The sequence below is a fragment of the Anser brachyrhynchus genome (assembly GCF_964034855.1).
Source record: "Anser brachyrhynchus genome assembly, chromosome: 11".
NCBI classification, from domain to species: Eukaryota; Metazoa; Chordata; class Aves; order Anseriformes; family Anatidae; genus Anser; species Anser brachyrhynchus.
The window spans coordinates 19097146-19119993 of record NC_137706.1 but is presented as its reverse complement, the minus strand read 5'-3'; the positions used below and the strand labels follow the sequence as shown (position 1 = coordinate 19119993).

The window sequence follows — 22848 nt, the reverse complement described above, 5'->3', positions numbered from 1 at the left end:
AAACAGAAAACCTACAAGGCTCATTGCACAGAACTTCGAGCAAGCAGCACGCTTCGCAGGCCTCAAGTGTGCTCAGGTCGCTCCCCAGATGCTCTCCTGGCCCTCCACCCTGCCACACCATCGTAGCAGACTCAGGCGATGCTACTACCTCCACTGTGAGGATGGGAAAAAAGAGGGCAGAGAGTGCAAGTACCTTTTTCCTTCTCATGCCTCAGATGGGGCTAAGGTGGCGTGCCTCAGACACAGCCGCTGGCTGTAGCCCCATGCACAGAGCTGTAATGCAAAGCTTCACACGGGACTTTCACAAGGAACAAAGTGACACCAGGGGTGCTGCACACACCAATTTCAGCTTCTTCCTCTATTCAGCTGGAAAAATTTATGAGCAAAGATATTCACGCCACCAAACGCAAGCTCCTGCCCTTCACGTGTAAGGCACCAAATCCAGCCGGGCGAAGTGCGAAGGAACGACAGCAGAGACCTCACCTGGAGGCCACGCACAGGGTGGGCCCTGGCTACTTGTAGGGCTAACCCCCTGTGAGCCAACCTCAGCCTGTCGCCGCTCGACCGCTTGTGAAACTTTCCGTACAGAATTGCACCAGCTCCCGCGCGGTGCCTCTGATAAAACGACCCGTTAGCTCCTCCGGCTCAGCTCCTCGGACTTGGCCTGGAGACTTGCCGGTGATTCAGGAGGTGGCAGCAGCTCTCCCTCTGAGTCAGCGCTGAGCCGCGGCCGAGGCAGGGTTGCAAAGGTCGCTGCCATCGTGGGTCGCCTCTCCCAGATAAAATACGAAGCCCCGGGAGCTGCAGGGCCGCCACGGCCCCTCTGACACATAGCTGGTCCGCCCCAAATTCCAGCACGGGTCAATATATTCTGTCTACTTGCCCGCTCTCTCATTTTAACATCCGTGTCCCTTTTCCAGGCATACTGCATGGGCAAACTTCCCTCAGAAAAAAGTTGCGAATGCCACAAGATTTCAAGCACCTCTCACTGGCATCGTTGCCCCTCATTATGTAACATTACATACATTACAATGCAGCACACCTTTTCGATATTCATCTCTAGATTTAGCAGGAGAGAAGAGACACCCTCTGGTGCGTTGGGAAGATAATCCAATTCCAGCTCAGAGACACACACAAAGGGCACACGAATGCTCTGGGACTTTGAATAACATTCTCAGTAAGAGAGATAAGCTCCCTAACAAAACTATTCTTACATTTCAGGGGACGATGATTGCTTTTCTACATCTTTGCTGAAACGTCTCCTAGAAACTCATCTGAGAATTAAATGCTAGCTGTAAAATTTTGTAAGATTCAAAGAAAACAAACAGCCTGTAGAAAGGAGATGAATCTCTATTATGTTCTAGACATTCATGTGGTGATATCTTTGGGCTTCCATTGTATTTCCTACAAGAACCACATTATGTCACCTCCATTATATTATGCAGAGCTCTTTAACCCAGTTGAAAAAAAAAAAAAAAGCCCACTGCTTCATGAGATACTGCAGCCGCCCCCATACCTCCGCTCGCTTTCTTTCTTTTAATTATTATAACATGAACCAACCTAGGAGAGGGGAAGCCGGGTCTGAAGAGGCGAGGGAGGTGCTGACTGCACCCGAAGGGGAGCATCATTCTGCACGCCAGTGACAAACCCTCCCTGCTCTGCTGGCAGCGGCCAGCCAAGCCCCGCGGCATCCCCGGAGGCTGCGCAGGGTCCGGTGGTGAAACACGGCTCGCTCGCTCCCGGGGGAAGCGGGCATCCTGCTGGGACACCGGCGAGATTCCTGCCGCAGCCAAGCGAAGCAGCAGCGGAGACGCGAGCAGATGCAGTGAGGTGAGCCCACGTTATCATATGTTACACTTGCTGACTTGTATTAGTGACGCCGTGGGTGCGTTCTCCTCGTGAAGATCTGGCCAAACGCATAGCTGTCAGGAAAAAAAAAAGCCCTAAAGCCTTCCAGGCACCGGTGTACCTTGTGAAAGCCCTCGCACCCCTACGCCCATCCTTCCTGCCTGAAAGCAGGCTCCAAGCTTTTGGGGTGCTAAGGGGGTCCTCAGCGCCGCAGGAACCATCTGCGGTCCCACTGAATGGGAGCAGGAGGCTGCATCCAGGCTGTGAACAGACGCATGTAAACAATCGATTCAGATGTGGAGGCTGAATGAGTCACTGCATTCCTGCATTCAAGTTGTGTAACAGGATCCAAATGCAGAACGAGGACCAGCTAACTTAGGGAGTGGACCAGCTAGCTAATGACAATTATTCTTGGCAGGACTCAATCCAGAAAAAAAATGTGTTTAAACATGTACAGTATGCTTATAAAGAACTAATCCACCAGGGCAGCACCAGGTCTTAAGCTTTCCTAGGGTCACTTGGCCAGTCTTCCAAAAACTGTTTATCAGATAAAACAATCCAGGCATGTAAGGATAGAAGAGTTATACCAATAAGATCTGTATGCCTCCAGTTAGCCAGTTTAACTGAATATATTTACATAACAAACATGTAAGAAATTTCTCAGAATAAAAACCACATTCACAATGGAGAAAATAATTTATACCTTTTCCTCTTCTCAATTCATTATTCACTCAAACTAATTTGCTTATTTGCTGTATCTTTAAAAAGCAAGAAGAACTGGTCAAATCACTATTGCAGAACAAAAATTTAGCAATTCTTAACACTTAGCACAGATTAAAATTCTTCTCATGAAGAATACTTCACATAGCTTAGTATTCAAACGGAGTCGATTTCTTCCAGAGAGAAACTCATACGATAGAATTCAACAATTTTAAAGATATTCAATAACCAAGTGCTTATGATTATTAGAGATACAATGCTAAACAACGAAAGCAAAACCAAACAAAATCAGTAGCACAGAATAAGCAGAATACATACGGAGAGTGGAAAGAGTTCCCAGAGCTCCCTGTGACGCTGGTGAGAAACGTCTTTAGACAAGATAAGGCAGCCTCTGAATAAAGTACCAGGTTTTGCTTCATAGTTGCTGATAAAATCCAAAATAAGGCTGCAAAAACATTAGCTTCTACTGAAGCCTGCTTACTCACTACAAAGCGTCAAACACACCTTCATCCCACACTTAAAACGCAGATGCCGCCTCCTAATGAACTGCTTGTTGCACGGGGGGAATACCGTTATGCAATAAGCAGAAGGCTATTTCTTGATGCAGAAACATAACCGGGTTTTGGCTCAGAGAAGTACAGCACTGCCGAGGAACTGAAGGGTTCTGCATTAAGAAACAGCCAAAAATAATTTGGCTGTTCAGAAAAAAACCCACAAAACTAATTAACAGGAAACAATCCGAAGCTTACATCCCTTCCTAAAGAGAAATTTCCACCTATGGATTTATTACGTTGCATAAATGCAGACCTCCTAATCCATCCCACCGATGCATTACTGTAAGTCACTGAACCAAAGCTCAGAGCAAAACTAGAGCAGGTTAGTATCTGTTCAGCCTGAGAACCGATGCTCTGATTTCAGCAGCTTTCATACCCTGAATACACATTGCATCAGTGGCTGGAAACATATTTGCATTCGCATGCTGAAAAAGCACAGATCTTGTAAAACATATTTAGGAACTGCTGAGACATGATATATATATTGACTAATTCCGTAGGCTTTGGGAGAAAATTGGTCTTCAGAGAAATGCTATTCTTATCACCTGAACCGTCCAACGTCATTCTCCTTGCAAGTATAACTCCTCGTTCTGTACTGTAGATTTTCTAAAATTAAGGCTCAAAGCACTCAAAGATCTTTCATATATTCAGATTTCATTGAAACTAAGTGGCAGCTGGCTAGCGAGTTTTCTTAAAACCTTCCACTCCCAATTGGAACAGGAAAGAATAAAATCGTCCTATTTACCATTCTGTGGATCCATGTTGCTCTCTCTGGAAACAGCGGATTCCTCAGTTCCCACACACCAGTACATTCTGGGTCGTAGTTGTGAAGATTCAACAGGCAAACTTTCTGCAGCACTTGAAACCGAGTAGTGTTGTCAAAGCTGAATGATCTCTGTCAATTAAGTGCAGGAACGGAGCGACTGCTAGTGAGCACCATCTCGAAGAACCATAATTTACCCTGTTTAAAAATAAACGGTAAAACAAATTAATCATTCTAGTAGAGAAAGTGCAAGATGCTTATTCCCGTCTGAATGTTACTCTGCAGAAAAGCACTCATCATCCTATGCAAATATAAATACAATTATTTCCATAATAGCTTTGTTCAAAGAACACAACGTGAATTAACAGAGGAGACTAACAAAGTCTGCACTATAGAAAAGATAAATGTTCCCAATTTTTCTCCACCAAAGCTGACTCTTTGGTGAGTCTTCGGGTGGAGGGGTTGGGCAGGGGTCACAGCTGCAGTTTGATTCTCCACAAGCTAGTGTAAAGGCAGAGCATTGAAACGACGAAATGCAGCTGGAAAAATCCTAAATGCAACCTCGAAACCTTTCCCATCCGCAAAGAAGACTGTGGCTCTTGTGCAACTCCACCGTGAGAAACTGAAAAATAGTGACGTGGTTACTGAGACCATTCTCTATAGAAAAGAGAAAACAGAGCTAAGAGAAACACACCAGCTTCTTTCCCCTCTGCCCAGTCCTTCTAGAGAAGTCCAGCGCTCTCGGAGCAGCAGGCTTCTTCAAACACGTCCAGGGAGGCAAACCAAGCCCTTAGGAGCTCTCGGAGGTTGGCTGCTGCTGTACAAGACAGCTCGGAAGAAGACCGCACAGCTCAGTCTCCCAGGGCTTCTGACTTCTTCAAATCTGCACACCTGCACATTTTCTCTCTTCCACCGCTACAGGTGAATTTGCAGCGTGTGCCCAGCCAACGCCAGCGCTCCTTCACTTTCTGCTTTCAGTTTCAGCCCGTGAACACCTCTCAGATGTAACACAGCGCCCTTTACCTTTGATCCTTATTAGATTTTCTCATGCTCGGTGCGTGATGCTGAAGTTTTGATCCAATTTGGCAAAGCACATAGCCCACCTTGTGCTTCAGCAAGCAAGACCCAGGTGCATTGCTTTGTGAGCAGAGGTGGCTTTTGTGCTGGGATCCGGATCAGGGAGTGCATAAGGACACACGGATCCATCCCCACTCTTCAGAAAGCTGCCTGCTCCTCCCTCGTTACACAGCATTTTAACCACAAGCCAACACCGTTAAAAAATACTGAATGCTACATCAACTGTTTCCAGGCAAATACTTGAGTTTTAGGCGCACTTAGAGCAAAACCGAGCTTCTGATGACCCCTACTTTGTGGTGCCGGCAGCAGGAACCAAAACTCACAGCCCAAGCGCCATGCACATCCTGCAAGCTGGGCAGCGGGCGAAGCCACAGGCTGCGGTTTGGCTCTGGGGTGCTTTTCAAAGATGGGAAAAATGATTCGGGTGCCACACAGCAAATAACGACACGGACCGAGAGGCGTGGAGCGGGCTACAGGCAAGCTCTTTCACACGCCCCCACAGCCCAACGCCTCCTTCGCGGCAGCACGGCCGCAGATGTCCGCGCAGCCAAGCACCAGTCTGTCCGTCCGTCCATCTGTCCGTCCGTCCGTCCCCACCACAGACCGCAGCAGACACGTGGGGGTGTCGGGGAGGCCGCTGTGCCTCCCGAAAGCTGTCCCGGTTGTTCCCTCTGAAGATGAAGGGGACGTGATGCCCGCAGCACCGAGCCCCTGCCTTCCCGGCACCCTCACCGTCAACGTGCTGAGCAGCTACATCAGAACGAACACTTCCCCATGCAAAAACCAACAGAATAACTCTTTTTAGCAGATGCTGGTTTTTGAAGCGTTTCCTTGCCGTACAACTGGGGCACACCACGTCTGAAAAGCTCTGAGAAAAATCACCCCGCTCCCAATGTTTAAGTCTCCACCCGGATTCCTGCCCGGGATGAAACTTTCCTTGTACGCAGGGAAAGGAAAAAACTTAGGTTAATATTTTTCCTGAAACTTTGACGATCAGTTCCCTTTAACGGCAACTAGCGAATGCTTTAGCTGTAAGTGCACTGCTGCCACACAGCCCCCACGCAGGCAGCACTGCTCCTGTATTTCCGTATTTTGGGACCTTTGTGTATATACTAAAAACGTCCCTGCAGTGCCGTTACCTTAAGCAAGATGCACTCAACCGCAACACGTGCGAACACCAGGTCTTAATTTGATTTAGGGAGAGAGAGCGCCTGGAAAAACAGCACTACTTGGGTGCTACGGGCTCTGCAGAATCTCATTCAGGAGGGAGACGGTGAAGAGTACATCTGGGTGCAGGTTTACATCCCGCCTCGCGTATTCCCAACGTCTCTCAGCTTTTGGTTAAAAGCCCAGCACACCCGGCCGCGGCTGCTGCGCCCGGCATCACTTCCCGACCCACAAGCAATCTCCAAAAACTTCAGTTCTTTGACAAAACCTCCTGATGCTTCCGAAGAGCTCGTTTAAGGCCCGGAGCTGGGACGGACAAGGCAACGGGGTCTGGAGAGGCGGATGGCACCAGCGGGGCTGGGGGCTCGGACGGGTGCCCCCAAAAGGGCCTGGTGAAGGCTCCCCAGGAAGCAGCAGTGACCGCCCGGTGAGGAGCAGAGCGTGGCTCAGATCTGTCACCTGCTGAGGGCCTTTCGGCGACGCGAAAAGCTGCAGAAAGCGGCAAACCGCTGCTGCCCCCTTCACAAAGCGGGAGCCGAGAGCGGGTAAGCCACCCTGCGCCCTACCCGGGTGTAAAGCTCGCCAGGAAGCAGGAGCGTAAATCACACCCGGCTGCCCTCGGGTCTCCCCTCTTCCTAGCGGCCACGCCGAGGGGCCGAGAGCGACAAGGGGCTTTTACCCGGGCCGGGCCGGGCACGGCGGAGCCCCCGGGGGCCACCCCGAGCCGAGCCGCCCCTCACGGCCCCCGGCGGGCTCCCTCCTCCCCGGGGCAGCGCCTCCCGCCCGCCGCTTGCTGAGGAGAAGCAGCCCCCCCCTCGCCCAAAAACTCGGCTCCCAACTTTTATTTTGCTTTTATTTCTTTTCAGCTCCCCCCGCAGCGTGCTCAGCACCCCCACCCCCCCCCCCCCAAAGCCCCTCGCCGCCTTCCCCTCAGCGCGGCCCCGGCGGCGGGGGCAGGTGCGTGCGGGGCGGCGGGGGGACGGGGCGGCCGTACCTCCTGCGTCCTGCCGGGGCTCGGCGCCTTCTCCTCCTCCTCCTCCTTCTCCTCCTCCGGCCGGCCGCCCGCCTCGCTGTGCGGCTCGGGAGGCGGAGGGAGGAAGGAAGGAAGGAAAAGGAGCGGGGCAGCAGCGCGGCGCCTCCTCCGCCACCGGCCCCCGGAGGCCGCGGTGAGGGCGCGGGCGGCGCCCCGTGGGGCTCGGCGCCCTCCGCCATGCCGGCGGGCCCGGGCTGTGGTGAGGGGGCTCCGTCCTGACCGGTCCCCCCCCCAGGGTACAGGGGCTGCTGCGGGCCTCACAGCCTTCTCCTGAGGGCTGCCGCTTCTCCCTGCCGTGGGGCACGGCCCGGCCCGCTGAGGGGACGTGAGGGGCCGCGGTGGGTGAGCTGCCCCTCTCCCGGGCTCCATCTCAGGACACGCTCACCCATCAGCATTTGGTGTCAGTGCTCTCTCTGGGCACGTCTACACAGGCTTATGCCGCTTGTTTTATTAATTAATTAATTTATTTATTTTAGAAAAGATTGGTCTCTGGAGGTGAAGCAGCTGAAGCCCCCTGTCCCTCAGCCACGTTATCTGGATGGCTTCGTCGTCGCTGCGCCACGCAGTTCCCAGAGCGCAGGTATCAGGCTGGAAGTGACTCCTGTAGCTTCGTGTTGGAGGCTTGGCCTTACCGATACAGAGACACGTTAAAGGGGACTTACCAGAGTCCAACATTTGCCTGCTTCAGAGCCCTGCCCAGGGCTTTCACTGAGACGGTTTCACAAAGTTGAACATATTTAATGAGGCAGCAGATGTAACGGTTTCAGAATTGCCACTGATAGATACAGTAGCGCTAATATACAATAATAATGCAAGAAAAATGCTATCCCAGGTATTATTCCTCGCCGAAAGGTGCAGAGCTTACCAGGAAGGTGTCCCTGTCTTGGTGTAGGAGAAGGAGCACAGCCCGTTGACTGCCTCTTCTAGGTTTCCAATTCCTTCTCCCCCCCCCCCCCCAGCTTTTCTTTTTTCCTCCAACTTTTTTTTTTTTTCCCCAACACTGATTTTTTTTTTTTTACACTAACCCCTAACACTCTTTTATATCCTAACCTTACCTGTTCCCTTCCTGGGGTGACGTTTAGCATGATTTGGTTGAAGAGTTGAGTACTGTAGCCACATATGTTTAGCATGTACTTTATTAAGCTCATTATCATATTCTGGGGGTGTTAACTTAAATATTCATTTTATACGTAATGAAGCAAAAGGTTTCACTCAGGCGCCATGGCCCTCAAGATTCTGTTCTGCCACCAAAACGGGGCCGTCCCACCAACAAAGGACTCCCTTCCTCAGCAGCCTCTCATACCGAGCCTGCGGCCCTCCATCCACAAAGCCGGTATTGGAAACAAGAACCAGCTGCTCAACTTTCAGCCCCTTTGCCCGAGGCTGGTGCTTATCAGTGATGCTGACAAGCCTGACTCTTCTCCACGCAGAGCTAATCTGAGATTTGTTTCTTCGAAAATTGCTCCTTTTCCAGATTGTGGAGGGAGTTTGCGCCTCTTGGGGAAAGCAAAGCACAAGATCGCCCCCTTTCTTCCGAAGGTGCTACACGTGCTGCGCTCCAGCTAGCGCGTTGGTGTTGGACGCGTCCTTTCCTCATCACAACCCAATTCATTTCCTGATACCAGGGGACTTTCTTCGTGTGTGTTTTGTTTGTTTGTTTGTTCCCTGGCCCAAACCAAGAAATGGGTCTCTGATGATTTCCCGAGGAGGGAAAAAGCCGTATCCAGTCACTGAATGGCTGCTGCGGTCCAAGATTTGCTCTGGGGTGTTTCTTTGTTATGATTACGGAGACACAGAGAGGATGGGTCTTCATTGGTGCTTTTACCTGTGTTCAGGTGCCCGCTAATCTGCTTTTAGCTGCAACCATGTGAGCGCTCTCTGTTTAGCACCCTTTCCACTTTCTATCCAGTCTGCTATCTTTTATGCCTCATAGCCTGGCTCTTATCCAGAGCTTTCTTGCAACTTTTTTTTAGCACCATTGATTAAAAACCCACTGAAATCACATTTTTCCTTTCATTTTGATGGAGACTATAAATTCCCCTAGCAAAAAAATCTCATTTTTTTTTCCCCCATATCTCATCCCCCTCTTCCTGGCTTATGTCTCCATTGATTATGTTACAATAATTCCTTTGTATCTCCAGCCTTCTCCCTTCTAATGTTTGGTCACAAAGCTCCTGAGCAATGCTACTACCAAGTGGAAAATTCAAGGGGCTTGGCTTGGCCTGTGTAGGGAGATGACAGGTATTTGTATCTTTTCTCACATGTGCATCAGATGTGAAGAGAGTTAAAGAAAGCGGGGTGTTCTTGCTCTCCGTCCCCACTGCAGATGAAAGAAATAAGACAGGAAAGAGAAGGTGTGGAGCAGAGTCTTACTAGCGATGGCTGTGTCACAAAGGGGTTTAGGAAGCAGCCAGCCCAAGGCAGGACATCCCATCTGGCAGCATGGTCCTCAGTCCCTTCAAATTCTCCGTTCTGAGGCTCACCTCAGAAGGCAGAAAGGATCCAGCCTGCTCTAAACTGGAAGGAGCTGTGCTCGCCCCTGCCCGATGCAGCCCTGCTCTCCTCCCTCCTCTACTTACTTTAAGTGGCAAAAGCAACTGCTTAAAGGGTAAGCTAACAGACACATGATCCAGCTTTTATTTGTAGAGCACTGACCACACTTCAGCACTTTATTTCCCTTGCCCTTTTTAAAACAGGCTATTCTTCACAGATTGCAGAAATGAATCCAAGTTAAGATTCCTTCACAGTCCCCCAGTGAGATACTGAATCCCCACATACACAAATGCAAACACACACTCTACATTCAGTCCTGCTGAGTGGAAAAGGCACCTTGAAATAAAGGTACCTTGAAATTATATTGCCTCTTGTGAGCCCCATGCACGTTTCTGTTTGGGGAATACTGCTGGGTCACTGAATCGAGGGAAACAGACATCAGGCTGTTCGAGGAAGAGCCCGCTGTAACTCGAGCAATACAGGGCCATTTTGTTTTAGAAGCACGAAACCTTAACTCTTTCCAGTGATCACTTTTATTAACACAATGGGCCAAATTCAGAGTGAAATAAGAAACGGCAGCAGGAGGACTGAGTTGAGTGGAAGTTGCACACTGATGGAAAAGGTCTTAATGTGTGCAGTAGAGGGGTCAGAATTATTATACGCTAATCAGTGTAAATAAAGTATTAGTTACTCCTCTGTTAAAATGAGTACAGTCAGCAGAAGTTTCCCTCTTCCCCATCTCACTTTGAGACATACCAATATGTAGCATTCAAAAAGCATTTCACAAAGTTAAACATTTATTAGGAACAAGAACTATTACAAAAAGATACCCATGGTCTAGATATATACAAGAAGTTTAAACATAGCATTTTCATGTACCTTTAGCTATAAAAATACATTAGATTAACTGTATCCTAATTTATAAATATAGTTCTTTAAAAAAAGTAGTATTTCATATGAAAGCCTTACTGTGCAATGAAAGAATATATACCCTCTAAGGGGTTATTTTAAAGTTAGTGTCTAATGTTATATAACTTAGAAAATTCAGTGTGTAGAGTCAAACCCTGATTTATACAATAAGAGATACATCAACTTTTTAAAAACTTGATACAGGAAAAAAAAGTGTTGAAATATATATTATACATATAAAGCCAGAATACTAAGATTTTAAGATTTTCAGATGATTTCAGTTACAACCACTGTTTATCAAAAGTGAATACAGAGATACATCAAGATAACCAGCCTTTTACTGTTTGCCTTACCTCCCTACTGTCTGACTGCAGCCCTAGAAAACCGTTAAGTAGGCAAAAGTAAAATATTTGTCTGAGAAGATGTTTGCGCTCTAAGTGTATTACAAAAATAGAAGCTTATTTACAATGTTCCCATTTGGCCTTTCATGGGGTAGGGAGGACATTTTCTTCACTGGATGGGGAGATTTACCTGTCCCACATATCCACGGGAGGACAGGCACTGAGTTGTACACAGCTGTTGGAGGTATGTCATTTAAGAAATTAAGCAGTGTTGAAGTGCAATTTCAATGTTCAACAACTAATAAGGAAGTTTAGGCTCATGCAAACTTTTTCCTTACTTACCACCACCCACCTTCCTTCCCCCTCCAAAAAAAGGTCCGCTCACAACAGAGCTTGTTACTGACTAGCTGTCTCTCTGATCACAGAAGTTACCAGTTAAGTTCCTGCTTGCATCGGAGAATAGAGGTTAGACTTTCATTCCTGCTTCAAGCCCTGACATCCAAAAAACTCCAAGCAAGTCTTTACTAGCACTCTGGGGAGAGCTGTCAATATTCCACAGGAAACCTGTATCAGTTTGCTCTCAGAGGATGGGTCCAATGAGATCAGCTAAACTTCCTAACAAGCTGACACCACTAAATCCTGCATACGTACAGCTCCTGCAGACCTGGGACTTCCCATTCTCTTGCCAGTGGTTCTCCGGTACAGAAATAGGAGGAGGGGGAAGGAAAGCAGTGAACTCGGGATCTGACGACAGCAGGTGGCTTTTCATCAATCTCGTAGTAAGTAATGTCTGGGTGTGCAAAGAAATTACAGCAGGAGATGCTGAGGCATGAACTTAGTGTGACAGCCACTCCGAGGATGCTATTCATGTACGTGCATGCTCATATGACTGTAAGCAAGAGACAATTCGAAGCAGTTTATTCCTCGGTGAAGGACCAGCTACAAGACGACGGCACTCTCGGGGGCATTTACTGCAGAGGTGCCGACACACTGAGTCCAGCCATAGCTTATCCCTTGGTAACTCATTTGTACACCCACATCTTTAGCATTCAGTGTGTGCTTGGGAGCACCTGCCTTTTTATACTGTACTTCCAGAACTCTATTTTAAGCTACATTCACAAGGGAAAAAGAAGCGGTGAGAAGAGCTTATAAGTTTTACTCTCATAATGACAGCTCTGGCTCAAAAAATGAAGAGATGTTCACACAGCCTGAAAGTGAAAGAGAGAGGAGGACAGCTTCTTGCAGCTCTTCTGCTCCCTCTCCCAGATCAGAAGGACTGGTGTGGGATGTTTTCTGTGGGGTATCTACCATGCTACATGTTTAGAATTCAACTCTGTGTTATCACGGTAAGTACAGTGCAAAATCCTCTTGCAAAAAGTGCTATAGTGAAGGTATGAGATACAATTGTGACTCATTCGGAGCCAGAAGGGCTAGCAAGTCAGTAACTTGCATATGCAGCATGTGTAATGTGTGCACACCAAAACATCAGGTTCAAAGGACGCTTTAAAGTCTAGCTCTGTTGGGTGAAATAATGGCCCCAAAAGAGTCCTCCAGGAAACTCCCATCAATCTCATTCAGGGCTAGAATATCACCAATATGGAGGATGCACGTATCTTTAGAGAGACCAAGATAGCTCTTTCAAACAAAATTTCTTTAGATCCTTCCTTGAAAGTTTGCACTCCCATCCAAAACTTCATCTGCAGTCTTCACACAAACTCCATCAACGTCAGTTAAGTTGTGTTAGCCCTACTACTCAGGTCCATTCATGCCAAGAGAAACCCACATGCCTCTGAAGGTGTTTAACAATCAACTAATTGTTTCACAATCAACTAATTGCTAAAGGTACCGGAAGTCTCTCTAACACGCCCTTGATGTCCAAGTCCTTCAGGGGTACAGTTTGAAAGCAGATGTCCCGCTGACAGGTGACTGACCAGCATTTTAGTCACAGGTAGCAGACAGATGTACAGCCAGGGACTCGCGTAGTACACGTGTGCGCTGTGCTGCCAGTAGGGTCAGTTAAATCAGTTTTCCAAGAGCCAGTTGACAAAATGGAGTCCAGTAGATTCAATGTTTCTAGAGGAAAAAAGTTAGGTGCTTCCATTTTCTTTCCTACCCCTCCCCTCCCACTTGCTCTGAATACACCCCCGATGTGTCACATTCAGAGTGTCAGCATTTTTAGGCCTTCTGTTTTCATGGACTCTTCTGGGAGAGTTTAATGGTGACTGTTTTCACTTCAGTATATTCTGCCAAGGCATATTCACCACTGGAAAAGAAGAGAGAGGAGGGAAAGGGACAAACGATTGTAGCATGTTAATGTGTGCTTCCCTAAGATAAGAGATTTCTGCACAAGTGCATCTTAGCCACGGATCAACAGCTGCTGCAGGTAACATTAGGCCATTAAAACCAGATCTGAACTAACATCAGCTATCATTTTGGCTCCCCACATCTAATAATCTATGTACACGCATGTATGCGCACACAATTACACCCTGTCGTTACTGTGGTCACAGTAACTCACAAGATGACACCTTGTGACTCTCGGCCTAGTGAAAACAGTATATTGTGAGACGCCATAAAAACAACATCCACATGAACATACTTATCAGTGCTTAAACAGTAATTGAAGTTACTTTTTCACTGAAAGTAGGCTTCTGTCAACCAGATAACTGCACATCAGGGGGGCACTCCAGAAATCGATGTTGATGACAAACCCAACCACTGCATTGTGTTGTAGTTGGTGGCAACTGCCCTCATTGCCGTGCCTTGCCCAAGGGATATACCCCTGACATCCTTTAATTAGCCAGGCAGTCAGGCAAAGTAAACCATAAGGTCTCAATATGTATGTCCCTGCTGAGGATTCATTCATTTGATGCGCTTAGCAAGTGAGGCATCTGAGTATCTCAGAGCAGCAGATGCACCAGAACTAGAAAGGGTTCCTGGAAATAAACCTGCCTTATGAAAGAAGAGGTGCATTAGATTCCTCTGTATGGTGTAATAAAACCCGCCTCTCTCATGCACAAGAATAAAATTAAGATATAAGTCAGTTTCTCAACTCTTCTTCTAACTTGTAGGATGACCTTGTTTTAAAAATGTCTGCATTAGTAACTAGAGAGCAGGAATGTCTGGTAGCCAGCTGAAACAGGTCAGGCAGGGGAAGAGGGACAGAAGATCCTTCTGTAATTTCCTAAATTACAGGCAAGCTTAGAAGGCAGGGACCTCTTCTTGGAGATCATTCCTTGTTTTTCTAGCTCCAACACTTGAAAGCTAGATGTGTGATGCAGCTGTAAAGGGAGGCCTAGATACCAGCATGTAAAGGTGGAGGACGTTTGAGGTAGATACAAGTGGCCCCAGACCAAAGTGATCTAAAAATCCTTCTTGATCTAAAGATCTAATTACTAAGAAAAAAATGCCTGCAAGTGGAATTGACTGAATGAAAGTTGTTAATAGTTTATAAAGTAGATGAAGGTACTCCTGAAGGCACTGCTACTGTTCTCAGATCTGTGCTTTATATCCACACTGTACTGGCCTAGCACCAACCTGCGGAGCAAGCTGCAAGCCTGGTAGTTTAAAAGCAAATTCAACAATATTATTACCAAGTCACAATCACTACTGCATTTACCAACCATATATAAACAAAATACTGAGCAAAACTTACAGTTCTCTGCCATTGCCTGACATTTTAAAGCCACCAAAAGGAGCCTGTGCATAGAGTGCATTGTAACAGTTGATCCTATGATAAAAACATAAAAAGACATTTCAATACCAGGGAGAAGCAAGGTGATGACAACAGCAGCGTTACAAAAGGCTGAAATCTGTTACAGTTCCTTCACTTGACAAATCAGATTGTAGCAATATCATCTTATTTTGCTACAGAAACAGAAGACATTTGAGTAGTGCTCCGAGTCTGATTCATATCTCACTTCATAATCTCTAATGGCTAAAGCATTTATGCTGGAGCTGGAATTTATGTTGTGTTCCGGGTCATGCTTAAGGGTAGATGAAAGTCTGCCCCAATTTAATGAAGAGCATTCTGAAACAAACATGCTTACACAAAGTTGTCTAAACACTCACAAACAGGCCTTACCACCCGCATCCAGGTATAGAAGAAGAGCTGGCCTGCATTAGACACTTGTGTCACAGGAAAACAGAAGCACTAGCCCCATTTCTGTAGACAACGGGTAGGAGGAACTAATGCAGATGCCTCCTCAGCAATTTAGGGAGATGAAATGACTGAAGAGAGCCAGTTATGGCTTGGTGCAGTAGGACTGCACCTTCACGTGTGTACAGTACACAGATCCTTCAAAGCCCAACATCCCTTTTTTATTTAAATATTTTTCAAAGAGGTGAATTCTTCTGGCACAAATTCTTGAAATCAGTCCTCTGTATGCATCAAGTTCAGAGACCAGATCCAATTCCTATCTTCAGTGGGAAAAAAATATCAGAATTCCACCTTTAAAACTATTCTAATATAAAATAAGAAATGTTGTAAGTAAAATAGCTACTTATCTTTCTGACAGTGGTACGATGCCATCTACTGCCCATAATGGTTTGTGCAAGACCCCAATTGATGCTACCTTAAGATCATAAGAGTTGCTCTTTTCTACATACATGATTTTGGAAGGCATCACGTCTGGCGGAACTTAGTACAACCCTTACATTTTCAGAGTTCTCCAGATGTAAAGAACTACAATGACTGAATGAACAAATGCACCATTTTGTGCCAGACCGTCTGGTCCTCACCGCCTTATTTTGATGAATGGATGTTGCTTTGGAGAATATCAAGAATTGAACAGACTACTAACACATCTGACCTCCAGCATTTACACGGGATTACAAATCATACAGCCCTCCCCACCCCCAGCATACAAAAGCACAGCCCAAACTGAGATCTCACACTGCTTACCAGACAGTTCCTGACTGCAATGCAGAAGCTAACATTAATGCTCTGTCCAGATTCTTTGTGAACACCGCAGCCGTGAGTCCATACTCAGTATTGTTGGCTCTTCTTATGACCTCTTCTATACTCTTGAACTTCATAATTGGCTGAACTGGCCCAAAAATCTGCACACAAATTAAACATTAGCATGGGACAGCCTTTGCTACTCACGGTAATTTTGAAGTAATCAGAATCAGAAGCTCTGTTTGGATACTATATTTGAAGCGTTATATACTAGCTTTTCTAGAAGTCACTGGTTGAGTCTCTTAAAAACTGGTCACTAAACTGAATTTAAAGGAAGTACAGTGATGTGCTGCAGTGGTTAATAAATGCAAAGATCCAACATCTAGCGGATCATCTACAACAATCAAATAAGCAGTTAGATCTGGGCAAGTTTCAAATGATTCATCCTTACTCCATTTACAATTCATTCCACTTCTGGACTCAGAAGAAGTTGAATGCATTCAAAAAGAAATTAATGTACTTCAAGCATTGCAAGTTTTCTTCTTTGGCTGTAACTTTGCTTCTGCAAGTGTATGCAGTTAATTTGCCTGCAGAGCATTTACCACGGATGCGTTTGACCACAGACTTGGCATCCCAGGTTGTTAGCATAGAAGCAGCCAGCACACACAATACTTCCCAGTTTTGGGGATGGAATCTCCCATCACAAACGCTAACAAAGGTGGGGCCTGCGTGGTCTTGCAATACAATAATCCTTCCCCTACTGAAGGTGAGATAAAGTCTCACTTGTGCCGCGTTGAGGGCTAGGCTAACCAAATTGCCTGGCCCTTCAGCCCATACAAGTGTTTCTATTTTTTACCCTTTTGGAAGATGCAGGTATTTAACCGGAGCCTTGATCCTAGGCAAAGAAAAAAATGTGCATTTGCAACAAAACCGTGTATGAATGAAACTGGATAAAGCTCATGAATCATGACTGGGGATTTGGAGTCAGTTCATTAAAAAAAAAAAAAAAAAAAAGGCCTGTCATGGGATTTTCAACTTTTATCCCCCTCTATTTTTAGAATGCAACTCATGCCCAGACTGACTGATATCTTTCCCAGGTTCCTTGGAGATTCTGCGGCAGATCTGAGACATCTAAATATTTTGTCGGGAATGAACAGTAAGCAGCCCCATAAAATGCACTAGGCTAAACTATAAAAAACAAGTGCCAGTTGGACTTCAGCAGCTACTTATTTTCCATTGGGGAACATGATGAAAAGTAGATTAACTATATTTCAAAGGAATATCACAGGATCTAATCACATGCAGCTTGTTCATTTTTTCTGCATATGGATAATGGAAGCCAGAGTATTAGATCTGCATTTTGCTGGCTTTGACCATACTTCTTATTGGGAAAAAATGGTCAGTCTCAAGGGATTTCACCATGGGAAGAGAATCTGAGATTATTTCAGACGCTAACACTACTTGAGAAATGTCCTTCAGTAGCAGCATAGCAGGGCCATTCCTTCCCTGCTCACCAGCTTCAGGTCCCAGAGTCCTCGTTCCCTCTTTCTGCGATAAAGCAACTCCTTTTTACAAAGAAGCGGATCAAGAACACACGTCATACTCTCCTCTATCATTTGGAATCAGCATGTACTGAAATCAGCTAAGCAATTTCAAGTTTACTCAGTAGGAGGTGTGTGAGAGCATGGCACACACAGCCATCAGTCTGTACAGAGAAGGAGTGTATAATTCTGTCTTCAGAAAACCTTCCAAACTACAGGGCAACATTGAACTGCTCCAGTCTGACACTACTTCAGTTATTTTTACTGAGCTTTAAAATCTAGGATTCTGTCAGAAACCAGTCCAGCATCACTATTCACAAATAGCATTTACAGCAGCTACATCTAGAAAAGGCGTTTGTTTTTATTTTCTGTTATATCAAGTTCTCTTGAAATGAGACCCAAAATCCTTCAGGTAATGATACCTACTAGATTTTTATGTGGGTTTGTTACTGTACAGTGAACACACTCACAGGGCTACTTCACTTTTGGAAAACAAAATAAAATGGGGGAAAGCAGCAAGGCAGTAGAAATGACTGGCAAGCAGGCACTCCATTAGTTGCACAAAAGAATAAAATGCTGCTAAAATATTTTGGCAGCATTTTTGCCTGTGCTGCTCTCCTCCTCACATCCTCTCCCCCCCCCCCCCCTCTGGATTCAAGCTCACCTTGCAGACACTTCATCAGAAGAATATGGATTTCACAGTTTTTAGGTTGTCGTAATAAGTAAAATATGTGAAATTTCTATTCTCCTTTCATGTCTTCACTTCAAACCATGACCACACCTCTTTTCTACAGCTGCTTTCCCATTTACATCATGGGAATGCATTTAAAGGTTCAGGTGACTTGTACCGTACCTCTTCTTTGGCGATACGCATGTTGTCAGTGACCTCTGAAAACACAGTGGGTTTTATAAACAAGCCTCTGTCTTCAATGGCAAGACCCCCACACTCCAGCTTAGCACCTTCTTTCTTCCCGCTTTCTATCAGCTCCAGGATCTTATCAAACTGGTTTTGGTCAATCTGTCAGACAAAAAGACAGAAAACATCAGTGATTTACCATCGCTGTTCCAGAGGCTGAGACCTGCTGCTGCCACGTTGTATATCCAGGGACATGTTTGCAGGGCACTGCTAGAGCAGGTAAATTTACATCTCATCTATGACTGCAAATCAGGCAATAAGCACGATGAAAGACAGGAGATAGGCATCACCCTGAGCCACAGAAAACAGGAGGTGAAGGTACATATGGTAGTTTAACCTAACAGTTTGCTGCCACATGGAGGGAGTCTCTTCACTTTCCCTTCCGCTGCATCCCAGACACGCATTTCCATGGCTCACTTCACACCAACGCTGGGACCTACTAATTGTCCCTCATAGCATCCTTCTGGACAAACAGTCCAACTGTGAGATAAACAGGTTCACACTACAATGAACTGGGTGAACCCCAGAGCTCAAAGGCTCATAGTGAACGGGGCTACATCTGGCCGGCAGCTGGTCACTCGGGTGACTTCAGAGCAACTACTGCACTGAAGTCGTATTTGTAAAAATAGGATCACCTTTCGAGGATCTCAGAGACTAGTAGCATCCCAGGATGTTTCGGTTTTCTGCACTGGCAGGAGACATCCCTCCATCAGCACAGTGGGTCGCGTGCTGGGGAGAGGTGCAGAAGCCCAGTACTGACCAGTACCGGTCCTTTTTTTGTGCTCCACGTGCAGCATTGCACTGCAGGTGCTGCCAGGTTTCAAACAAAGGAACACGGCTATTTGCACGATGCATAATTAAGCAATGAAACACCTCCTCACAGCATGCTGCAGGTAGGAAAAGACTAATGGAGATGTTCAAACAAACAAAATCAATAAATCCATGGAGGTGAATTAAATAAAAGGCTCCACCAGTGGCTCATGGTTGCCTGGGAGGTGATTCTGAATGCCAGCTATCACCGAATGCTTGTGCTGGTTCAGTACCCCTCCCTACACATCTGCTTTTATTTTGGCAGGGCCAGTTGCCAGTTGGGACTGTTTACACGGAGTGTTCCACGCTCGACTCCTCCAGATTACAGACTATATCCTGTCCCTTGCTAATCCTGGCCACACACAATCCAAGTTTTCATGCTTTTAGACAAATATCAAAGCCTCAGGAGGGTGTCCTTAGGGTACTTCTGGTACACAGCAAAGCCAGAACAGCACATCTCCTGCCACACAGATGTGCATATCACAAGCGCTGTGGACAGCTTGCAGTAAGTGCTCGTGTTCTCTCGTGCGTTATGATGCTACCCGAGAAAACACTTGATACATGCTACCGCACAAAGAAATGCATGCCCTCATGTAGAATACAGGGTGTCACATAAGTAAGCTTGGCAGGTGTCACGCATATTGTCTCTTTGCCTGGTTGCTTAGTTGCCGAATGTAAATAATTTGAAAATATCTGCAACTGCTTTCCATCCTGGCATGTCTGTGATCCAGACCAATCCAGTTCATCCACTTCACAACACAGAAAACAAAACAAGGATATTTATACAGCTGTAACTTGTTGCAAGGCAAACTACAGTTAGATGAAAAGACACTGGGGAAAGAAAACATTTGTAAAAATGACATGCAAGGGTGGAACTGTTTGTCATTGTAACTAGAGCTTACAAGGCTTGTTTAAATTCTGTTCCCTATTCCACTATTATTTATGGTTTGACTATTGCCTTCTATTAAAAACACACTAGTAGAGCAAATTCTATTTTTTGTCCATCTAATTCAAAAAAGAGGAAGGCTTTTAAAAGATCGCTGTAATGCTGAGAACCCCCAAATCTTCACGTCTTGCTTCATTTAATTCAAGATTGCAAGACGCGGTTTTTCCTTTTCCAAGCCTAGCATTTGTAGTCCTACAGAATAATCCCACAACTGTGTCCAACTGACTGACACACACTCTTTCTACTCACACATTCTACTTTCAAACTTTAATCCTAACATCCACAAACATCTACGATCTAAGAAAAATATTCACCGTCTCAAAACTCAAGCAGTGGGGTTTGGGCTGAATAACTTCTGGCTAGCAAGTGCCACATAGCAGCTTTAGAGCTTATTTTCTTCCTGTAAACCATCCTTTATAGTCCAGAAACCCCAGTATTCGGGGTTTTACGGCAAGAAAACTAGCCTAGTCTTGTTCTGATTTAATCCCTGTTCTAGTCCACCAGGACCTTAGTCTTACCTAACGCAGTCTGCTGTTCACAGCTTTGTAAATGCTCTGGTTAACCAGCTTGCCATCTGTGCAGATTTACTTTATTCTTTCCTATGATACAGCTCACAGGAATCCGAAGTTGAAAAGTGCCCTTGGTCTGTTATTTGAGGTTGGCACTTTACTCAAACAGCCCTGATTACCCTTCAGGTCTCTTGTGGTGTCCTTTGAATTCCAGCCAGCCAACACAGTCAGACACATGTGAGCTTTGGCGAAGTCACATCAGAAGCATGCCTCACTTCTATTTAAACTTAATACTGTTTAAATTTGACTTAATTTTGATCGGAGAAGCGCAGTTTATACCAACATAACCCAATATTGCAGCTGACACAGTATTTTCCCTATACCCACGCCACAAGCATCCATGCCAGTGCACGGTAATACATATCAGGAAACTGATCCGACTAAAACGTTTCTTCCTCACTTCCAAAAAGGCTGGTTCAGCCCTGAATCAGCCAGTTCCCCAATCTAGCTTATAAAAGCGGTACAATATAGGAAGGAACAGCTGCAGACAGGCCCAATTTTCCAGGACTAGCTTACATCAAGTTCTCACAGAACAGTACTGTCTGTCCCTCTCCAGGGTGTCCCCTGCAGCTACCCAGAGCACTGTGCTCAGCTTGGTTTCACACAGCACCAGCTCAGAGCTCGGGCTGCAGAGAATCTCCTATTTCACGCTTTTTGAGCTCTGTTTAAGTTCCTGGTCCCGTTGTCTGGCTAAAAGCACCCAGAGCTGGTGAAGGACCAAAAAGATGATGGGCTACAAACCCCAGAGCCTAAGGGCTGGCTCCAACTTCTTCACGTTGCTGGCGTCTAAGCCAGTGATCGTCCCAGAACGGGGGCTATACAGCAGCCTCCGTACAGGTTTTGTTCATCCTCTGACCCACAGAAGGAGAGTAAAAGCAATGACCTGGATCTAAGGAAACTAAGGCCCAAAGTAGAGAGATGAAGGGCAAGAGGAAGAGATTTTTTTCTCCTAGTGACTCTTCTTTTCTCCATCACTTCAGAAAACCCCCTTCCTCACAGCGCAGCAGGTTACTTCAAGAACAGAGGAGAAATCTGGTCTGGAAACTACAGTTCAACGGTAGCTTGTGGGCAGGTGTGAATCTTTGCTACTTTGGAGGTATTTTAAACCCTTGTGACACGACATCATTTCTCTCTTCTGCTCGAATTTCTGCGTGTTGCATCTTACAACAGGCTCCGGAGAGAAAGCAACCATAGCTGCAGAGGAAGTGGTTTGCACTGGGAGCCACATGAAAGCCTAGGGTTTCGCAGTTTCCTTCCACTTTCTCAACACTTTTCCATCCTGGACTTGACAGCTGCATGCAGAGAACTTCAGGTATGTGCACATTGGTGCTATCTCTCCCACCCACAGGCAAGCCAGAACAGGGACAGAGGACATACATGCCATATTTACAGCCTGGCCAGACTCTACTTGTACTTACTGTTACCCTCAATTACAGCTCTGTCTGCAGTCTCCCTTAAATCACAGCAGCGATACCAGAGCGTGGTGCTCAGCCAGCCTGCCGAGTACTGAGGGCAAGGATGAGCTGAAAGAAGCAGCCCAGTTCTACATGTTCTGCCCAGTGCGGGGTGTTTCACCCTTTAAAACCCCACTACTACTTCCTACGATTTCAGGGGCTGCTCTCATCAAGTCAGTGGTCTTTGTCAGAGCAGCCAGATGAGCATGGTCCTCACAGGACTAATTATTAATGCAACTCATTCACTGCTACTAAGAGCTGTGTAAGGCTTAGGATGATATTATATCAAACAAACAAACAAACAAAAGAAATAAAGCTGAGAGCTCTTAACAGAAGGCAAGAGTAGACCCTGTGATAGTTTGAGGGTCAGCTCATCTCTGCTGAAGCAAGCTCCAACACAGGATTATCTCCCTAAGAATGCTGAGCAGTTTGAAATCTCTTTCTAGGCCAGTTACAGGGATAGATGCAGAACCAGAATGATCTGAGGATGTACATTGCCTTATTCCCCATAGATAAGAACACACAATTAAGATTTCCCTTGCCCAGATCAAGTGTGAATGGGCCTAGAGCTCCAGATAAGGGGAGGCAGATGTCCCATGGTCATCCCCTCACTGAGAGATCCCATATGGCATCAAGGAAGAAAATCTCACAGTGCAGTACTGAGAACAGGAGGCCTGGGCTATAGCTTTCTGGGATTCCCCCTTTATTTTTGGAAGCAAGCAGTGGCCCTGCAGAAGATCTGACTCAAGGATCATCTTCCTCCAGAGCTCTCGACTTCAGCTGAAATCGCTTTGAAAGGAAGAAATA

The 22848-nt window shown here is 46.2% G+C and overlaps 2 protein-coding genes and 1 long non-coding RNA gene across 10 annotated transcripts in view; 1 reads left to right on the top strand and 2 right to left on the bottom strand.

Moving 5' to 3' along the window:
* Positions 1-7268, bottom strand: part of LRRK1 (leucine rich repeat kinase 1) — a 76892-nt gene extending 69624 nt beyond the window's left edge. For 2 of the 7 annotated variants that reach the window (XM_080607658.1, XM_080607664.1), the window contains exons 1-2: positions 7124-7268; positions 3868-4083 (exon numbers count right to left, since the gene is read on the bottom strand). In XM_080607658.1, the coding sequence (XP_080463784.1) occupies positions 3868-3934 (67 nt within the window). In that variant the 5' untranslated portion in view covers positions 3935-4083; positions 7124-7268. The other 5 variants (XM_080607659.1, XM_080607662.1, XM_080607661.1 and 2 more) reach the window with 5 other exon arrangements.
* Positions 7269-7366: 98 nt separating this feature from the next.
* Positions 7367-7986, top strand: LOC308201007. Its single transcript, XR_013955994.1, has 2 exons — positions 7367-7504; positions 7639-7986. It is a non-coding gene; the product is annotated as an uncharacterized lncRNA (long non-coding RNA).
* Positions 7987-10431: 2445 nt separating this feature from the next.
* ALDH1A3 (aldehyde dehydrogenase 1 family member A3) overlaps positions 10432-22848 on the bottom strand; it is a 37146-nt gene continuing 24729 nt past the window's right edge. For both annotated transcript variants that reach the window (XM_080607677.1, XM_080607678.1), the window contains 4 exons: positions 18200-18364; positions 15809-15966; positions 14561-14635; positions 10432-13168 (listed from right to left, as the gene is read on the bottom strand). In XM_080607677.1, coding sequence (XP_080463803.1) covers positions 13096-13168; positions 14561-14635; positions 15809-15966; positions 18200-18364 — 471 coding nt within the window. In that variant the 3' untranslated portion in view covers positions 10432-13095. The remainder of the gene's footprint in view (positions 13169-14560; positions 14636-15808; positions 15967-18199; positions 18365-22848) is intronic.